At 45.8% G+C, this 18,578-nt stretch overlaps 1 protein-coding gene across 2 annotated transcripts in view; it reads right to left on the bottom strand.

The window, feature by feature from the left end:
• Positions 1 to 18,578, bottom strand: part of ERICH1 (glutamate rich 1) — a 45,301-nt gene that overhangs the window by 12,958 nt on the left and 13,765 nt on the right. For both annotated transcript variants that reach the window (XR_001297353.2, XM_013975370.2), the window contains exons 3-5: positions 12,009 to 12,143; positions 4,766 to 5,260; positions 2,208 to 2,402 (exon numbers count right to left, since the gene is read on the bottom strand). Coding sequence is in view for 1 of the 2 variants with exons in the window: in XM_013975370.2 (XP_013830824.2) it covers positions 2,208 to 2,402; positions 4,766 to 5,260; positions 12,009 to 12,143 (825 nt within the window). In the remaining variant the exon portion in view is untranslated. The remainder of the gene's footprint in view (positions 1 to 2,207; positions 2,403 to 4,765; positions 5,261 to 12,008; positions 12,144 to 18,578) is intronic.

Below are 18,578 nucleotides of genomic sequence, written 5' to 3'. Positions count from 1 at the left end.
TGAATTAGACAGAACCAATATTTGAAAATAAAGCTTCACTATTTGTAAGATTTTATTATATAAAGTAGCATGACATGGAAACACTTCTAATGCATATCCTACACAGACACACAAAAAAGGAATTTATTTTCACAGAGAAGTGCTTCAAACCTAAATTTTAGTTCCATCAATTGATTAAATGAGTGCTTCCAGGCAAAACTTGTCCAGTGATTTTCACTAAAGCCCCCAGCTCTCCCCCTGCTCCCCTGACGCATCTCAGCCATGCGCGGGGAGCACCTTCAGTGTGAGGAACTCAGCTGGACTATAAATCATTTGTTTTCATATCTTATATAAACACTCTATTAGTTTAACTTAATAAAATTGGCCTTTTGCAAAAACTTCCTTATGGAAGTAAAAATGCTAAAACACTGAATACAATGGGCCCAACAACCAGCAGGAAGGAAGAATGCAGACATGGGGTCATGGGTTTGGGGTCCTGAGCGGCCAGGGCCCCCCCCCACTGGTGGGACCCCAGCTCTCAAGCACTCGGCCCATACCTCAGGACCTCCTTTTGGAACTGCTCCCATAAGAAGTGCGCCCACTCCCTTCCTTGGCACATACACCCTCGAAGGCACCATCTTCACCCCCCAGCTCTCCGCTTCACACTCCAGATCCCACCAGGACAAAGCCCCTGTCCCCCAGGCCCCACACTGCCCCGTGAAGGGGACTGGCAGTGGCTTGCCGGCGCATGAGCCCCACCCTGGACAAGGACAGGCACCTCCAGCCGGTCCCGGACCCTCTGACTGCCTCTCCTGCTCATGATGGGCTCAGGCCAAAGAGAGCTCTCACCCAGGGAGCAGGGAAACCCGAGTCCACCTTCACATCTGGCCCAAATCTGACCACGCTTGGGGATGGCCCTCTTGCTGGGAGCATGACCAAAGCCCCCGCTGCCCCCAACCCGTTCTCCAGTCTGAGCACAATGGCCCAAGAGGCCCTGCTCAGCGCAGCCACATGCCACGGGCCTCCCAGTGGCCCCATCTCCCAGGACAAGGGCCAACACACTCAGCATGCCCACCAGGGCCCGACATAACCAGGCCCTGGCTCCTCCCCGACCCTCTCCTACTCATCCTGTCTCTCCTCCAGGGGCGTAGCTGTACAAAGCACACCTCGCTGACTTCCCCATCCCTACAAGAACACGACCCTGAAGGGCAGGGAGCTCCTCTGCTCTCTCCACTGAGGGCCGGCGGTGGGACCAGTGTCACAGGTGGGGCAGTTAAGGCCCCTTATGGATCAGCTCTGGATCAAAGTGGAGGCAGGTCCTCCTGAGGACCCAGACTCACAGGGTGTTGTCAATCGCCCATCCACCTGCTAATTGTATCAGTGACACACTGCTTTACCATTGGCTTTACTATCAGCTTTACTGTCATTTCATGTGATGAAACGTGGCATGTAGCTTTTTCAACATCTCGGTCTGACTCCTCAGCTGTACTCAGGTTTCCGAGGAGGAAAGCCGTGCACTACACTCACTCGGAGACCACTGCCCTAAGGTGACCTGCAGGAGCTTCTGCCCACTCAGCTGGCTGTCTGTCCTATGCCTATCTGGGTCTGACAGGGGCTCTGCTCCACGCTGCTCCCAAACACAGTCCCGATCCTTTGATCCTCAGTGTCTGCAGACTTTGGCCCATTTCAAGCTGCTAACGTGAAGGCCCCACCCCATGGCGCTGTGAACACACAAGCACAGTCAGCCCCAGCGCCTGACACTTTGCATGGAACAGGTATCCAACAAAGGTTGAGGAAGAAAACAAAAGAGAAATCATCCAATGGTTCAACTCCCCCTTTTAACTTCAGGGGTTCAGGAAGGCAGACCAAGATACCTGGGGGACAGAAAATGGACCATCTTCACATCTAGCAAAGGAAAAAGAAAAGGGAAAAGAAATGAACTCTTCCACTTCCATTTAAACCAGTAAAAATTCAGTCCGAAGAGTGGAGCTCACAAGTCTGGAAAAGTAGATTGCACATGCATGTCTGCATATATCAGGAGATATTTTTACAGCAAGAGAGATGCAAGGTGCATAACCCTCTGTGGGAACCTACTCCTGAAGCATATGTGCAGCCTTACATTTTCTGATACAGGACTGTTTCGGTGAAGAAAGTTTTTCAGAGGTGAGCCCGAGACAAGTTTCTAAAGCAGCACAATGAACCAAGGGCATAATGAACAGAGCACATACCGAGTGGCATCCTGCAGTGTTCCGGGAACAAGTCCAGGGCACTCTTCAATCTCTTGGTGTCGTGCAAAAGTAGCAGCGTTTTCATGTGATCCAGAATGAACACGTCTGAGGGAGACACACTGTGAGTTTCCAGTTGTTTAAATAGCTTGTTGGTGCTTTCCATAAAGACACCAGAATCAGAATCCTTGGAGACACCTAAACAAAGACAGGGTCACTGAGAATTGCATTTTTACTCTTGTAAACTGAAGATAAGCTTTTATCTCTTAAAGAAAGCCTCAAACGTATATTTCTACCTAAGAGTGATGTGTTTGGGATACAAACAAGCCGCCATGAGGGACATTCAGAACAGAACTCTGAAAAGTAAGCAACAAAATACAATTATTGAAGGGCAGTGGAAACGTGGTGTCTGTTAAGACACTGACTCATAAAGCATCTGGATGTCCCGTGTCCTAGAAGTCACACACAGAGCACAGGGGACAGACACCACACCAAGCTCTCTGACAGCATCAGGAACTGCAGACAACAAAGCTGCTGGGCATCTGTGATGCTTTGGGGAAGCCCAGGAGGTGACCGTGGCTCTTCTGTTGCTCACAAGCCACAGCGCCCTCCCCATCACAGCGTGCTGAGGCTGTTTCTGCATTAGCCCCAGCTGGCACTCATAGAATGTCCAGAGCCTGTGACTCTGGCCTTTGCCAACTCTGAAAAGCTCCTGGCTGCCACCTCTTCCCATCCCACTGCCCAGTCCCATGGCGAGCCTCTTTCTGACCTATGTGGTTGCTATGCCTAGAAGCTCCATTTGGTTATCCTAATAGGTTCAAATTTTCTCGTGAAAGTCTCTGATTTGTACCCTTGTCCACCTTCTCCCCACTTCTTGGACATCTCAGTCACAGCTGTTTTAGATCTGCCATCTGGTAACAGCAGCGTCTCTACTCCATGGACCCTTTCTACTACGCTGTTCCTCATGGTTTAGGTCATGCCATCCTGTCTCTTGCTGCACCTCACACACTCCATCGAATGCAGAGAAAATCTCAGGAGCTCAGCTCATGGCATTCTCCTTGCCTCTGCTTGGCAGACAGAGAAGGAGCCATGGACAGAGCTGACAGCAGGGGGTTGCATGTATGGCCAGCAGAAGTCCAGCTGCACCTGAGCGTGTGGCCAGCATGCTGTGCAGGAGGGTCAGTTTAGCCCTGCCTGCTTGGTCCCCAAGACACCAAAGGCTGCCCTCCTCCCATCCCACAGTTCAGGGCTGAGCCACGACTTGAAAGGGGACCAGTGTGGCTCTGCTTCTGATCTTTGACCTTCCTTTGTCACAGAGCTGCCAACTCTGGGCCCTCCACCTTCCTTCCCAGACCTGGGCAGCCCCAGGGCTCTGCTAGACACCCTGCTCCCCAGGGCTGCACTGGCCCTTCCCCTGGACCCTCACTCGAGCCTGTCTGGACGGGCAAATACCTGAGGAGCAGAGGACAAACACCCGAGGGGTGGAAGGCAAGCACCTGGAGGGAGGAGGACAGCAGGTGTCTGGCTTCCCTGGCCTGTGCTGTGCCTTCTCTGGGATCTGCCCTTGGCCTCCTCAGCAGCTCCTGAAACCCCAAGTTCACCTTACACATTAGACTCCTTGGCAGGAGGGTCGTCTGCCAGAAGCTACTCTCTCAGGCAGAGATCATCTACTGAAATCTCTCTGAATCCTATTTCTGTTCTGCAGTGTATCCGCCTCCTCCTCCTATTAGTGTCATGTGGATATTTGCTAAGGATGTTTTCAACTTATTGTCAATACAAAGTGTGGGTAAACAAGCAAAGAGAGAAAGGGTTAATCTTCTTGGTTAAAATGGATCCACTAAGCACAGTTTTTTTGCATCATTGTTTAAGTCCATTCTTTACCCCTCCAGTTATTATATAGTCAGCATTTCTCATCTCTTTGTGCTACAGTCTGGACACACTAAACCACTGGATTGCCAGAATCTACCAGGAACAGATCAGAACCAGGGGAGGTGGAAGGTAACTCAGCACTCTGCTCTTGGCTCCTGATCCTTAGGGCTGCTGTCAGACTCTATCTAAAGGTAAGGAATCATCACCCATCAGAACCAACTCCAGAATAAATTTCATCTCCTATATCAGTACAAATAGTGCTCAAGTATCCTGAACACAGGAAAATCTCAAATCACTGAGTCATACATTGGGGAGCAAATCAATGTGTACACTTCCTTCACGACTCTACCAGCTGATGAAAAAGAGCAAGAGTTCATCAGTCCAACCTGGATTTATATTCTCTGCAGACATACAGCTGAGAATACCAACATATTCAGAGAAATGAGGATGAGGAGACCACCCTCATCTGGACCCACACCACTAATGGGCTGGCTATTAACCCTGGTAAGCCTCAAGCAGGGGGTGAGCTGAGATCTTTGCTGGGATGAATTTAAATATTTGCATTTTTGCCTCAAAACTAACAACTTATTTTGAATACTGAATATTTTAATGTATTTTGTATTTTAAACATTTTAAATTTGCTCGTTTTTTCCAAGTGAGTGGATGCCATTATTCAACAGAAAAAAACATACCATCATAAAAATAAATTTCTTGTGTTGACTTCAAAAAGTTCAGGATACCATCTGCCTTTTCATTGGTACTTTTCACCTCTTCCTCCTCAGCATCCGGGACTCCTCCCTCCTCAAGGGGCAGGACCTGCTCCTCCACAGCGCCCGCAGCCCCGCCCGCCGTGGCACCCCCAGCATTCTCTCCATCAGTCGCTCGCACATCCTCCTGCTCACTGCTGGTCTCTTCAGGCTGGTACATGAAGTGCACGCTAGAGGCTCCTGTTAGTGAGCCAGCTGCTTTCTTCCTTTGCATTTGCTGTTTCTTTTTGAGTTTCCTTTTTTTATTTTTGCTTATTGTGGGGCCATCTGTGTGCCGTGGTTGCAATTTTTCTTGCAGAAGACTCTGCTGTTTCTCTGATTCTGCTGGTTTTACATGGGTGTTATTGGGATTTTTAAATTTTTTCTTTGATTTATGCTTTCTAATTCTTCTTCTCTTTGGCAGATTGTGAAGATCCTGATCTATAAAAACAAAAATTCAAATACAACAATTTTCTGTAAAGTGGAATCATAACAAACTCACTAGGCTAAATAAATTTTCCATTAGGATTTTGTAAATTTAGTAGAAAAGGAACTTAAGACATTTACTTCAGTGATTATTAATTTTATTCAAACCAAGTACACTATCAAAGATCCTGGGATTTATCATAAAGTAAATTAACAACCTACTTGTTCTTCCAAAATAGGTGTGTGTGTGTCTGTATTTATTCATTATTGCAGTCATGACATATGGTGATTTTAAGGATGTAAGAGCTGTTGCAATTTTATCCAGAGTAAAATTTCACTCCTAGTTTTGGGGAAAAAACCATGAATTCTTATGCTTTTTAAGTGTGCTTTAGTACCTTCTAAAGAGTTACTTGTATGTGGGGATGAGAAGCAAAGTGATGACTGAACTGTCCCAGTCAGCAATGGGTCACACCTGAATGAAGGGGAGATCTGGGCTCTCGGAGAAGTTGAAGGTCTGGAGTAGATGTGTGGCAGCAAGGCCTGTGGGAGGACATGGGGCCTGAGAGGAATCACCCCCTGCCAGTGCTGCCCTGGCCATCCTATCTTGGCACCCTGGTGGCAGTGCATGCCCAGTGCACACTCAGCACACACCCACTCTGCTCCAGCAGACCAAGGACAGCAGTGCTGCCACCCATACTCAGAGGCTCTTGCGGGTGATCCCTGGGCCCATCACAGGTCATGGTGAAACTTCTGAAACACTGTGTCACCCCATGGAACGAAAAGCCCTCTCCCGCAAAGTCCCACTCAGGAGGCTTGATCTGCCACTGATGCCAGACGGAAGGTGCCATGGGGTCGATGAGGGGCTCGAGACTCAAGAGCCCACGGGTCACCCCTGTGGTCCCCAAGGCTATGGCCACCCTTGTTCTGGGCTCCACATCCATCTAGGCGCCCGCACGCCTCCCTGCCGCTCCCGTTGACATGGAGGCCCTCCCTGCAGCCAGGAGTGGTTGCCACATCAGGCACTGCTGCTAGAGACAGGCAAAGAGTCCTCCCCGGCCCTGGTCCTTGATTTTCTCTTGATGTACGTGACAACTGAAGACCTGCTGCTGCCTGGAACTTCGCATGAAGCCCAAATCACTGCTCATAAAGTCATGACATGAGAGTCATGTAGTCCCACACAAGCTGTATTTTCTCGCTCTCCTCAATCACAGTGGATGACTAAGCACAGCACTTTCCTATTTCATTTGAAAGGTGATGTTAACTGACATTAGGGACCTGCTTAGTGTAACAGGGCACAGCTGATTCACGAGAACTTCCGAATAGCTGGCCCTTGAGTTGGTCTTGTAAAATATTAATATTTGAAAAATGACAGTAGCTTATGAAAATTTTTTAATTCTCCAGGTTCAGTTAAAAAAGGGAAACATCAGATTTCTCTTCATTAGGGTCTATTCTTGCCTTTATTTATTTGGAAAATAGTCACCTATAGGATGCTCCATCATGTCACTGTAAAGCCATCTGGGGACCAGTGTGCAGTCATTTGGGGGCATCCTCTCTGTCTACTAAGAGTGGTATCCAAGGACTTGCTCTCATTTCTCCCCAGTATCTGCATTCTTCAGGCCCGTCCAGCCGAGCCATTTGCCGACATTATCCTCCAGTCATCTCTCTCCAAGCAGTGAGAGCGCAACATGAAGGCAGCCCTGTGAAGATGGTGAGCCATCAGCCTGCTACTCTGACTATAAAACAGGGATCCAAGGAGGAGGATGTGGCAAAAAAGGCTGTAAAATGTAAGCGTATCATATTTTTTTATATAACTGTGGGTGTGCACTTCTTAAGAGGAAAACTTAATACAATACTAAGACAGTGAAGGTCCAGATGCTGGGGGTTAACTGTGGTTTCTGGGTGCTGTGATTGTAGGTTATTTCCTTCACTGTACTTTTCTGATTCCCAACTGTAAGACATTGAGCAGATACAGCTTTCATAATAAGGAAAATTGAATATTTTAAACTTAGTGAAATTATAACAACTGAAAACATATGGGATGTCACTAAATTCTGCTTAAAGGCAAATTTATGATCTTAAATATGTCAGGAAAGAAAAAAGGCTAAAAATCAATGATATAAGCAAGAAGCTGGAAAAACACAACTTACACCTGATGAAAGTAAAAGAAACAACAATAAGAGGCGCCGAAAAGAGAGGAAGAGGAAAGGAAAATCTAACAGAGAGGCAGCAGCCAGCACTGACACGGTGAAGAAAGACAAACAGCGCAAGACAGGACGGACTGGTAAACAGTCTCGGTGAAGGCATGTGTTAACACCCTGCCTGTGGACTCTAAAGGACCGGGAAGATGACCCTGTGAACAGCTCTGTGCAGATATATCAGCGAGCAATCCCACAGCCAGCTACAGGCCTAGGTGGAATCACCTAAGGTCTGGGAAACATTTAACAAAGAAACAAACGCCACACACACACAAAACATTTCCAGAGAATAGCAACAGTGACAGTGACAGCGCTTTGTGAAGACAACACAGTGTTCGTTTCAAAACTGGAGGAGGACTCTGCAGGAAGGGGAGCCTGCAGGCCAGCCCTCCCATAAACGTCAACACTAGAGAAACACAACTTCTAGACAAAGTATCAACACTAGAGAAACACAACTTCTAGACAAAGTATCAACTGATTGACTGCAGCCGCATGAAAGACTCAATCAGTGTTAACATCACTGCATCAGGGAAACTGGTTGCAAACTAGAAACGGAGGGGAAATGCGAAATGTGACAGAGGGTGACAAAAGCCCTCCCCCTGCCAGCTCTGAAGAATGCCTCGGCAGGGCAAGAGAGGAGCAGGAGGAATGTCAGAGGTGGAAGGAGGTGCTTCTGGGACGCCAGCCTGACAGCACCTCCATGAGCCCAGAAAGCCCCAGGCCCTACAGACCCGCTGTGGGGGAGCATGCAAACACAGAGGCAGGACGCAAGCTCACCCACCCAGCAACCAGGGTGGCAAGACGACACCGAGAACACCAAGTGCGGGGCCCCCACCGGGACAAGAATTGCAGCCCCAGAGCAGCAGGGTGCTTTGCTGCCCTGGGCCTCTCCATGAGGGCTCCAGACAAGAATGAAACCTGCTAATAGCTCTTGAGTGTGACTGCTGGGCCCATGAGTGACTATGGAGTATGCTGACTGCAGCCCTAGATCAGAGTCTACACTGAGAGCCCACCTAGGACTCTGTCTCACCTTTACGTGCATCTGGTAAAAGTCAAACTTTCTCAGTCAAACAGAGTGCCTGCTCTGCTCCACACCTGGGAACCTCTGGAAAGCATGCATCAAGATTTCTTCAGCCCAGACAGAGTGAATAAGATCTGAAAACTGATCTGCCTCAGAACTGCGGCCTAAATCTGTCAAAACACATTGAAAGGATGGTTGTTTAACTCACAGTGAATCCACATTAGAATTGTGCAGTGAGCTCATGCTTCCAAAAGCCACAAAGTTAATAACTATTTCAATTGGAGCTTGCTATTAGAATAATAATCATAATAGCCTCCCATAAAAATGACTTGATTTTAATGACTCTGCAGCTTGATCTGAACACAAAAACCATGTCAATACAGTCAAACCACTTGTAATTATGAACGAGGAGAGAGGACTGGTGCTTCCTTACTGGCTGTTTTTATAAATATTCAACTTGGTCATCAAATATTGACTGAAGACTTAACTCCAGCAGGCGCCAGTGCCTTAGGGAATTAAGAGCTGGCAGTTCTCACATTTGTACAAGCTTTGCAACAAACCCAGTCTGATTGGCACGGCGAGTGTGGGGTTTGCCAGTGCAGGATTATTACCATCAGGTAGTCAAGGAAACAGGTTGGAGAAGCAAGGAAGGCCACACATACATTCAGCAGTGGGGCTGCAGACGCCAGGCCCTTCCCACATCCCCAGCCACCTGGCAAGTTGGGGCTCCAGCCCCCAAGAGTTGGAGGTGAGGCTGCGAGAGCAAAAAGTTGTAGAAATAATCACGTACTGAATGAAAGGCAAGCGGGGGGCACTTGCATTTCTGAGGTGGGTGTTGGGGGGGGCACCTGCATTTCTGAGGTGGGTGTGGGGTCAAGAAGGCTAAGAGAGGAAGCGGGGAAGGACCTTGTGAAGGAGAGGCCCCCACGCTGGGGTAACCAGGCAGAGGGCAGAGGGCCGTGGCACCTGATGCTGCCTGCTGGCTGCACAGGGGGCAGGTCAGAACAGGGTGACAGCAGTCGTGGCACATCTCAGATGGACACAGGATGTGTGGGGTCAGCAAATGAGACACCAACCACTGCACAGCTGGGCCCCAGCAGGACTGACCAGCAAGAATAGGACTGGCAGGAGCAGACGGGAGCCCAGGGCGCAGGAACCCAGGGGCTGTTTCTGCAGGCAGGGTGGAGGTCATGGGAGGAGCCCACAGGAGCCCGGCGAGGAGCTCCGTGTCCACCAGAGCCCGCTGGCCCTCTACTGAGAGCCGCATGGCCCAGGAGCCACTCCTGTCACAAACAGCATAGCGGAGGCTGCTGAAAGTGAGAGAGGGGGGCGTTGAGAACCCTGAGTGGGAGAAACCACGCCACAGATGTCCGCAGAGGAATTAAAACCAAAGCAAGGGAGATTTCGTAGGAAATCTGGAAAAGGAAGACATCTCCAGAGGAAGATCCAAATAAGAGCCTAGCAAGGAGGAACCGGGAAACGGCCCAGACAGCAGGCGGTGGGAGAGTGTAGAAAAGACACCTGGAGGCACCTCACAGTCACTGAAACCACAGACCTGAAAACAGATACCAGGGTGCCAGCACCCAGCAGAGAGCAAAACTGTCGCACTGATGACAGTGTTCATATGCCAAGGGCTTATCAAGCACCAGGGAAAGTTCTAGATGTCTTTCAGTGTGGGAAAGGGGAGCCTAGTTATAAACAAGTTGCTTACATAAGACAGATTTCAGCTACTTAAAAAAAAATGATATAAATATATCTATATGCAATGAAATGGAAAAAAAAATCTCCATAACACACCAAGTGTGGAAAATGGTTTATAACGTAGGACGTATAATATGTACTTTTATAAAAGCTGCATGTGCACATACAACATGTACAGGGAGAATTTTGAAAAAATGTTTATTGAGATCTTGCCCAGGTGGTCTTAGGTAATGTTTTACTTCCTGTGTGTTTTCTATAATGCTCGACTTTTCTATAGTAAGTGTTTCTGTAGTCCAGAAAAACACTTTTCTTTAAAAAAAGGATTGGTGTAACAGAGAAGAAAAGGCCCTCTTTCCTAGAGGCTGGCCTGTTTTTCAGTTCATAAGAAAGTTGAGGTTCCTATTTCTGTGTAGAACATGTGAATGTAACGTCTCTCTGTAGAGGTCCCAGAACTTCACCTGCTGGCAGCGGCAGGCAGGGACTCCTCTTTTGCAGGATGAACAAAGGATCTTTGGAAAGCTGCTGAGGCACTGTTAGGATGGCAGGACATGAATGCCTACAGCGGAGGGATGTGCCTCTGGCTGCACAGGGTCTGACAAACCAGGGGTCTGGACAAGGCCTGAGGCGAGGAGGGGGCTGGCCTTGGGGGTCACCAGCAGGCCTGCCGCCTGTACCCGGGCTGAGCCAGGGGAGGCAGGACACCGCGGGCACATATGGGGCAACGACCTGCACTGACGCTTCCTCCTCAACTTCTTTAGAAGTAACTACTGAACTGACTTAACGGTGCTGTGCATTCAAATGGACACAAATGGTGGACACTGTCCCACTGGACTTTTCTTCTCTTCTGACTCCAGTCCTCACACTCTCTGCTTAAATTGCCAGCAACAAGACTGTGGAGCTTTTCATCTCCCGGAAGGACACCCCTCTAGCTTAGCAGTGCACCCGGAAGGCTCTCAGCTGGGGTGCCATGCACAGGCCCGCCTGGGGAGGCTCGGGGGTGGAGCTCGCTGTGGTAGCAGCTCCAGGGTAAGTCCGCACTTTGTTATTAAACACCCAAGGTACACAGCGAGTATGTCACCAAAGCGATTTATCTTTATAAGGACATAGCTTAATTTTCTACTGAAACAATCTATTTTTCCAATAATTATATTCCAAAGATTTTCAACAGGGCTTAAAAAGATAAATATATCACTCCTTAACTATCTCACTTTTGATTTTATGGTTTCTGATTCTTAGGAAGTCAGAAAGATCAATCTAGTCGAAAATCATATTTGCTTAATATGCAAATTAATTAAGGCGTATGGTATAGAGTTTCATAGTTTATTACTTGTTAAAAACCATCTGGGGAAAATTTTGTCTGAAAATTCCAAATTCCTCTTAAGTTTTAAAGCAATAAATTAAACAGAGAATTTTTAAGGCATGAATGTGACATGCAGCCTCCGTACCACCCCCAGTGCACCTCCTTCACTCATAAAACATCTGACAGCATTGTTCAGTTTTCTACCAGACATGCAGCCTAAGTTATTTCCATGATTACAAAACTGATAACAATCTTGGAAATTTTGAAAAAAATTGGAAAGTAAAGAAAAAATGTTCACTTAACAAGAGAAGCACTTTCAAGTTTAGACATATTAACGCCAGACTTCTCCTGATGTGTAATGTGTTAACAATGGGGCTGAGATCACACCCCAACCTGAGTCCCCTCCCAACCTGAGTTGGTGCTGTCACACATCTTCACAAGTGTCTGTAATGACTGCAGGCCACATGGCCATGTGACACTCACCCCCATTAAAGTTCACATGAGGTTGCGACCCTGGAAGTCCCTTAGGGCTGTCTGCTACCTTACCTCCTGTGTCCTCACTGTTGGAAGAGCTCTCTGAACTTGAGCAGCTCGGTGGCTCCAGCAGAGGGGGCACCCACCCCTTAGGAGGCAGGCCCACGGTATAGAGCCGCTGCATGGGCTGGACCCGAGTGTCACCACCTGCAGGAAGAGGCACAGACAGATGCTGTCAGATGTCCACGTGCCGAGCGGCTCCTCCAGCCAAACTCACTGAAGACGGGAAGCCACGGCCATAACTGCCGACTTTAGTAAGCCGAGCATTTTGCCAGAACAGCCACTCAGCTATATAACCAGCCAGGAAAAAGGAACAAGCTATGATTATTTAAATTTACATTAAGTTACTTATTATATAAATTTCTGAGTTGTATGACATGATATAAAAACATAATTAATTCATGAACAAGAAGCAGAAAACAAAAAGACTCCACATAACACACCCCTCATTATCATATCAATCTCAACAGTGGTGCCTAACCTTTTGGAACTTTTTCTCTGTAAATGCTACCATGTACGTACTATGTGTCTGCACATACACCCACACAGACACACACTTAATAGGATCACACGATATGAGTTTGGGTGAACTCCAGGAGCTGGTGATGGGCAGGGAGCCCTGGCGTGCTGCGATTCATGGGGTCGCAAAGAGTCAGACATGACTGAGCGACTGAACTGAACTGAACACATATTTTATCATTATACGTGTATATATTATATGTATAACATCTTTCAAAAGTGAATATGATAAAATATTAAGATGCATTTAACTCTATATGCTCTTAATGGCTACATGATGTTCCATGGTATTGGCAAATTTAACTGTAATTTAACCACCGTCTTAAATTTTGCATACAGAAATTGACTCTAAATTTTCACTATCAGAAGTGGCTGCCATGACCATCCAGGGAATATAAAACTTTGCACAGCTGACCTCACGGTTCCACTAAATAAACTCCTGGAAGTGGGCTGCTGGTCTGCATGGTCCAGAGCAGCATCAGTGCTGCTCCCCACACCTTCTCAGGGTAGGATCAGCGCTTCCATCTCCATATTTTCACTCAAAATATGGCAAAGCAACCTTTACCTAACACAAGGGGATATCCCAATTACTCTTTCAAAGAAAAATGAATACTTTATTTTATAAATGACAATGACAAGGACTGAGAGAAATCACTAGTGCACATATAAAAGAATGTGTGGTTTCAAGACATTTAAATTGTAAACGCCTTGTAACATTGTCAAATGCTTCTGCCATCAGTGTATTTCACTTTTGTGAAGCTACGGTGCAAGAATGTAGTTCTTACGTTAGGCTTATCTGCCCGGTTGATTAACGACTGAGTCGTTCCCGCCGGGATCGAGGGCAGAGAAGAGACATGCTTCCAGGCAGACTGTTCCCTGTTGGGCAACATCAACGCTTGATCATTTTTCTTAGAGTATTTTTGGAAGCTTTTAATTGGCTAAATTTTTCTCAATAAGAAAATCAAACAGAACTTGGAAATGTTATTGCTCACCAAATTATCAGGATAAATATGGGCGATGCCAAGGAAGGGAGGCAGGAGGTGATTCCTGGAATGAAGGATACAGATGCTGGACATGCTGGACACGGAGGGCAGAACTCTTTGTGAGGCTCCTGCTCTGACCATGCGCTGCCCTGAGGCCAGGCCTGTGGGCGGTGCATGGGAATCTGCTCGTGTGTAAGTTACGGTGGCTCAGAGCAGAGCACAACATCCAGGCCTGGCTTCTCTCGCCTCTTCTGGTAGCAGATGCTTACTGTCAGGATGGTGGTCAGGGTCATGTTCACCACTGAGTGCTCAGGGGACAGCAGGGCTAGGGTATCCCCTCGCCCCTACACTAGGCTGCAGGGTGAGGCTCAGGAATCTGGTAGGGGCAAGTTAGCACCCCGTTGCTGCTCACAGAGGCCAGTGCCTTCCCAGAAACACCGGCGTGGCCAAAAGGTTTCAGAAGAGGCGACTTCAAAGGCACTCCTCTCCGTGGCTGACTGGCTTTGATCGAGGTTCACCATTCTTACCAGATCAGGCTCTGGGTCTGATATGCAGGATACCCACTCGAGTGTGATTTCATTCCTAACCTCTGACTCCCCTCTGCACTGTGCTTGTCCACATGGGCCCCCTCTACCACCAGCACACATGTGCCCTCTGCCAGGACACAACCATCAGACTGCTCCTGACTTGGCTGATGCCTTCAAAGTTGGTGTGCTTGTGTTGCCGGGCTCAAGGCACAATGACAATGTTTTTTATAACTCTTGTGGGATTATTTGGCTCTTTAAAATATATGCAGATATAATTGGCAAGTTAAAAACAATAATAAAAGCAATAACAAAAAAAATAGAGTCCAATATGCACTCTTGAGTGACAGAAATTCACCAAAAACCACACACAGGTGGTTGTGGCCATTTACAGATCATGTCCTTTTCTTTAAGCAACAGTTAGAACTGGACATGGAACAACAGACTGGTTCCAAGTAGGAAAAAGAGTACGTCAAGGCTGTATATTGTCACCCTGCTTATTTAACTTATATGCAGAGTACATCATGAGAAACGCTGGGCTGAATGAAGCACAAGCTGGAATCAAGATTGCCAGGAGAAATATCAATAATGCCAGATATGCAGATGACATCACCCTTATGGCAGAAAGTGAAGAATAAGTAAAGAGCCTCTTGATGAAAGTGAAAGAGGAGAGTGAAAAAGCTGGCATAAAGCTCAACATTCAGAAAACTAAGATCATGGCATCCAGTCCCATCCCTTCATGGGAAATAGATGGAGAAACAGTGGAAACAGTGGCAGACTATTTCTTTGGGCTCCTGCAGATGGTGATTGCAGCCATGAAATTAAAAGACGCTTACTCTTGGAGGAAAAGTTATGACCAACCTAGATAGCATATTAAAAAGCAGAGACATTACTTTGCCAACAAAGGTCCATCTAGTCAAGGCTATGGTTTTTCCAGTAGTCATGTATGGATGTGAGAGTTGGACTATAAAGCAAGCTGAGCACCGAAGAATTGATGCTTTTGAACTGTGGTGCTGGAGAAGATTCCTGAGAGTCCCTTGGACTGCAAGGAGATCAAACCAGTCCATCCTAAAAGCGATCAATCCTGAGTGTTCACTGGAAGGACAGACGTTGAAGCTGAAACTCCAATACTTTGGCTACCTGATGTGAAGTGCTGACTCATTTAACAAGACCCTGATGCTGGGAAAGACTGAAGGCGGGAGGAGAAGGGGACGACAGAGGATGAGATGGTTGGATGGCATCACCGACTCAATGGGCATGAGTTTGGGTAAACCCCGGGAGTTGGTAATGGACAGGGAGGCTTGGCGTGCTGCACTCCATGGGGTCACAAAGAGTAGGTCACGCCTGAGCGACTGAAATGAACTGAACTGAACCAAAAGTGAACAAATAATTATCAGAATCACCATGCTGTGTCTTTTAACAGTACAGGGAACATTTTCTCAATCTCACCCAAGGGCTGACTGACAAAGGCCCTTTCCTCATTAGGCTGATTCTTCCAACACTAGAGACCTTGGCACATCTACACCTCTGATTATCAGCAAGCTGCCGCCTCCACAGGCATCAAGCCTTCAAGGGAATTCTCAAATGTCCTTTTATTTGACCTGCACACAATTTTTGTCTATTTGATTGTGATTTTGTTGTTTTGTCTTCAGTAAAGTTTTCTCTTTTTCTAGCTGCAAATACAGTGTTTTTCCTTCAGAATTCCCAAGACATAGTGCTTCAAAAAAATACACTGTTCTTTCATGATTAAAAAATACTCAAGAAATTAGTATAGAGAGAACTTCAACATGACAAAGAGAAAGCATGAAAAGCACATGGTTGACGTCACACTCCACTGAGAAGGCCTGAATGCTCCCCCTAAGACCAGGAAAGATGAGAATTCACACTCATGCCACTTTGCTTCAACATTACACTCAAAGTTCTAAACAAGGCAATAGTCAAGAAAGAAAAGGCGTCCAACCTGAATAGGGAAAAGTGAAATATCCCTGCTCACAGAGGATAAGATCTTATATATAGAAAATCCTGAAAACTCCACACACACACAAACTGTTAGTGCTAATAAGGTCAATATAAAAAAATCTGTGTTTCTATATTTAAGAAACCATTACCTAATCCAAGGTCAAAGGGTTTATTAGTATTTACATACACTAGCTAATCCAAAAAGAAAACAATTCCATTTATAAGAGTATCAAAAAGAATAAAATACTTTGGGACAAACTTTTTTTAAGGTCACAAAGACTTGGACACAACTGAGAATGCATGGACATACCAAGCATGGATGTACCTGTCTTATTATGAAAACTACAAAGCATTGTTTAAAGAAGTTAAAAATGACAGAAATGGGAAGCTAGACTAAATTCATGATTTGAACAACTTAATATTGGTAAGAGAGCATTAATCTCCAGAATCATCTGCAAATTCAACACAAAATTGTATCAAAATTCCAACTGCTTTTTTCCCCCAGAAATGGACAAGCTGATCCTAAAATTCATACATAACTGTGAGGGACACTGGATAGCTAAAACAATCTTGAAAATTAATGAAGTCAGAAGACTCTTACTCCAATTTCAAAACTTATGATAAATCTACAGTGATTAAAACAGTGTCATACTGGCACAAGGACAGACATAGAGACCAGTGGAATAGAATTGAAAGCCTAGAAATAAACCCAAACAACTATGGCTAACTGATTTTTTTTCTTCTTTTAATTTGGCCTCATGAGGTCTTAGTTGAAGTCCACGGGATCTTTGTTGGGGCATTCAAACTCTTAGATGTGACATGTGGGGTCTAGTTCCCAGACCAGGAATTGAACCCAGGCCTACTGCATTGAGCATAGAGTCTTTGGCTAACTAATTTTTGACAAGAGTGCCAAGTGGGGAAAAAACAGTCTCTCCAACAAGTGGTGCTGGTATGACTGAACATCCACAGACAAGGGAATGAATCTGGACCCTTACCTTACAACATATACAAACATCAACTCAAAATAGATAAAGGACTTGACTGTAAAAGCTAAAACCATAAAACTCATAGAAGAAAACTTAGATGTAAAGCTTGTGACCTTGGATTTGGTTTCTTAAATATGACACCAAAACCACAGGCAACAGAAGAAATAGGTACAATGGACTTAATCAAGACTAAAATATTCTATACTTCAAAAGACACCATCGAGGAAGTACAAAGCTAATCCATGGAGCAGGAGAAAATATATGTAAGCCATGTAACTGATAAAGCTCCATTGTCCACATTATAACTAACTTATACAACTCAGCAACAAAAAGAAAAACAATCCAACTGAAAATGGGCCTAGGATTTATACTCACATTTCTCTACAAAAGATACACAAATGTCCAACACGCATCATCAGGGAAATGGGAATCAATGAGGTGCAACCTCACCTACTACAATGGTTATCAAGAAAACAGAAAACACCAAGTGTCGGCAAGGTTGTGGAGAAACTGGAACCCTCCTACATGGCAGGTGGGGTGAAGAATGACACACTGCTGTGGAAAACAGCTTGCCAGTTCCTCAAACTAGTAAACACAGGATTATCATGTAACCCAGCAATTTCACTCCTAGTTTTACATCCAAGAGAACTGAAAACACATGTCCACACAAATACTTGTGCAGAGATGTTCATTGTTTATTGATAAAAGCCTAAAAGTAGAAAAAATGCAAATATCTATCAATTGATGAACAGATAAACAAAATGTTACATATCCACAGAATGGAACATTACTCCGCAAGAAAAAGAAATGAAGCAGTCATACTCCTTACATCATAGATGAGCATGTAAAACTGCTCACCTATGTTGGATGTGACTGGTGATGGAAGCAAGGTCCGATGCTGTAAAGAGCAATATTGCATAGGAACCTGGAATGTTAGGTCCATGAATCAAGGCAAATTGGAAGTGGTCAAACAGGAGATGGCAAGAGTGAACGTCGACATTTTAGGAATCAGCAAACTAAAATGGACTGGAATGGATGAATTTAACTCAGACGACCATTATATTTGCTACTGTGGGCAAGAATCCCTTAGAAGAAATGGAGTAGCCACCATAGTCAACAAAAAGAGTCCGAAATGCAGTTCTTGGATGGAATCTCAAAAATGACAGAACGATCTCTGTTCGTTTCCAAGGCAAACCATTCAGTATCACAATAATCCAAGTCTATGCTCCAACCAGTAATGCTGAAGAAACTGAAGTTGAATGGTTCTATGAAGACCTACAGGACCTGTAAGAACTAACACCCAAAAAAGATGTCCTTATCATTATAGGGGACTGGAATGCAAAAGTAGGAAGTCAAGAAACCCTGGAGTAACAGGCAAATTTGGTCTTGGAGTACAGAATGAAGCAGGGCAAAGGCTAATAGAGTTTTGACAAGAGAACACACTGGTCATAACAAACACTCTCTTCCAACAACACAAGAGAAGACTCTACACATGGACATCACCAGATGGTCAACATCGAAATCAGACTGATTATATTCTTTGCAGCCAAAGATGGAGAAGTTCTATGCAGTCAGCAAAAACAAGACCAGGAGCTGACTGTGGCTCAGATC

This window comes from Capra hircus, chromosome 27, assembly GCF_001704415.2.
Source record: "Capra hircus breed San Clemente chromosome 27, ASM170441v1, whole genome shotgun sequence".
Taxonomy (NCBI): Eukaryota; Metazoa; Chordata; class Mammalia; order Artiodactyla; family Bovidae; genus Capra; species Capra hircus.
Note: the sequence above shows the minus strand (reverse complement) of the source record. Positions and strands in the feature narration are given on the sequence as shown.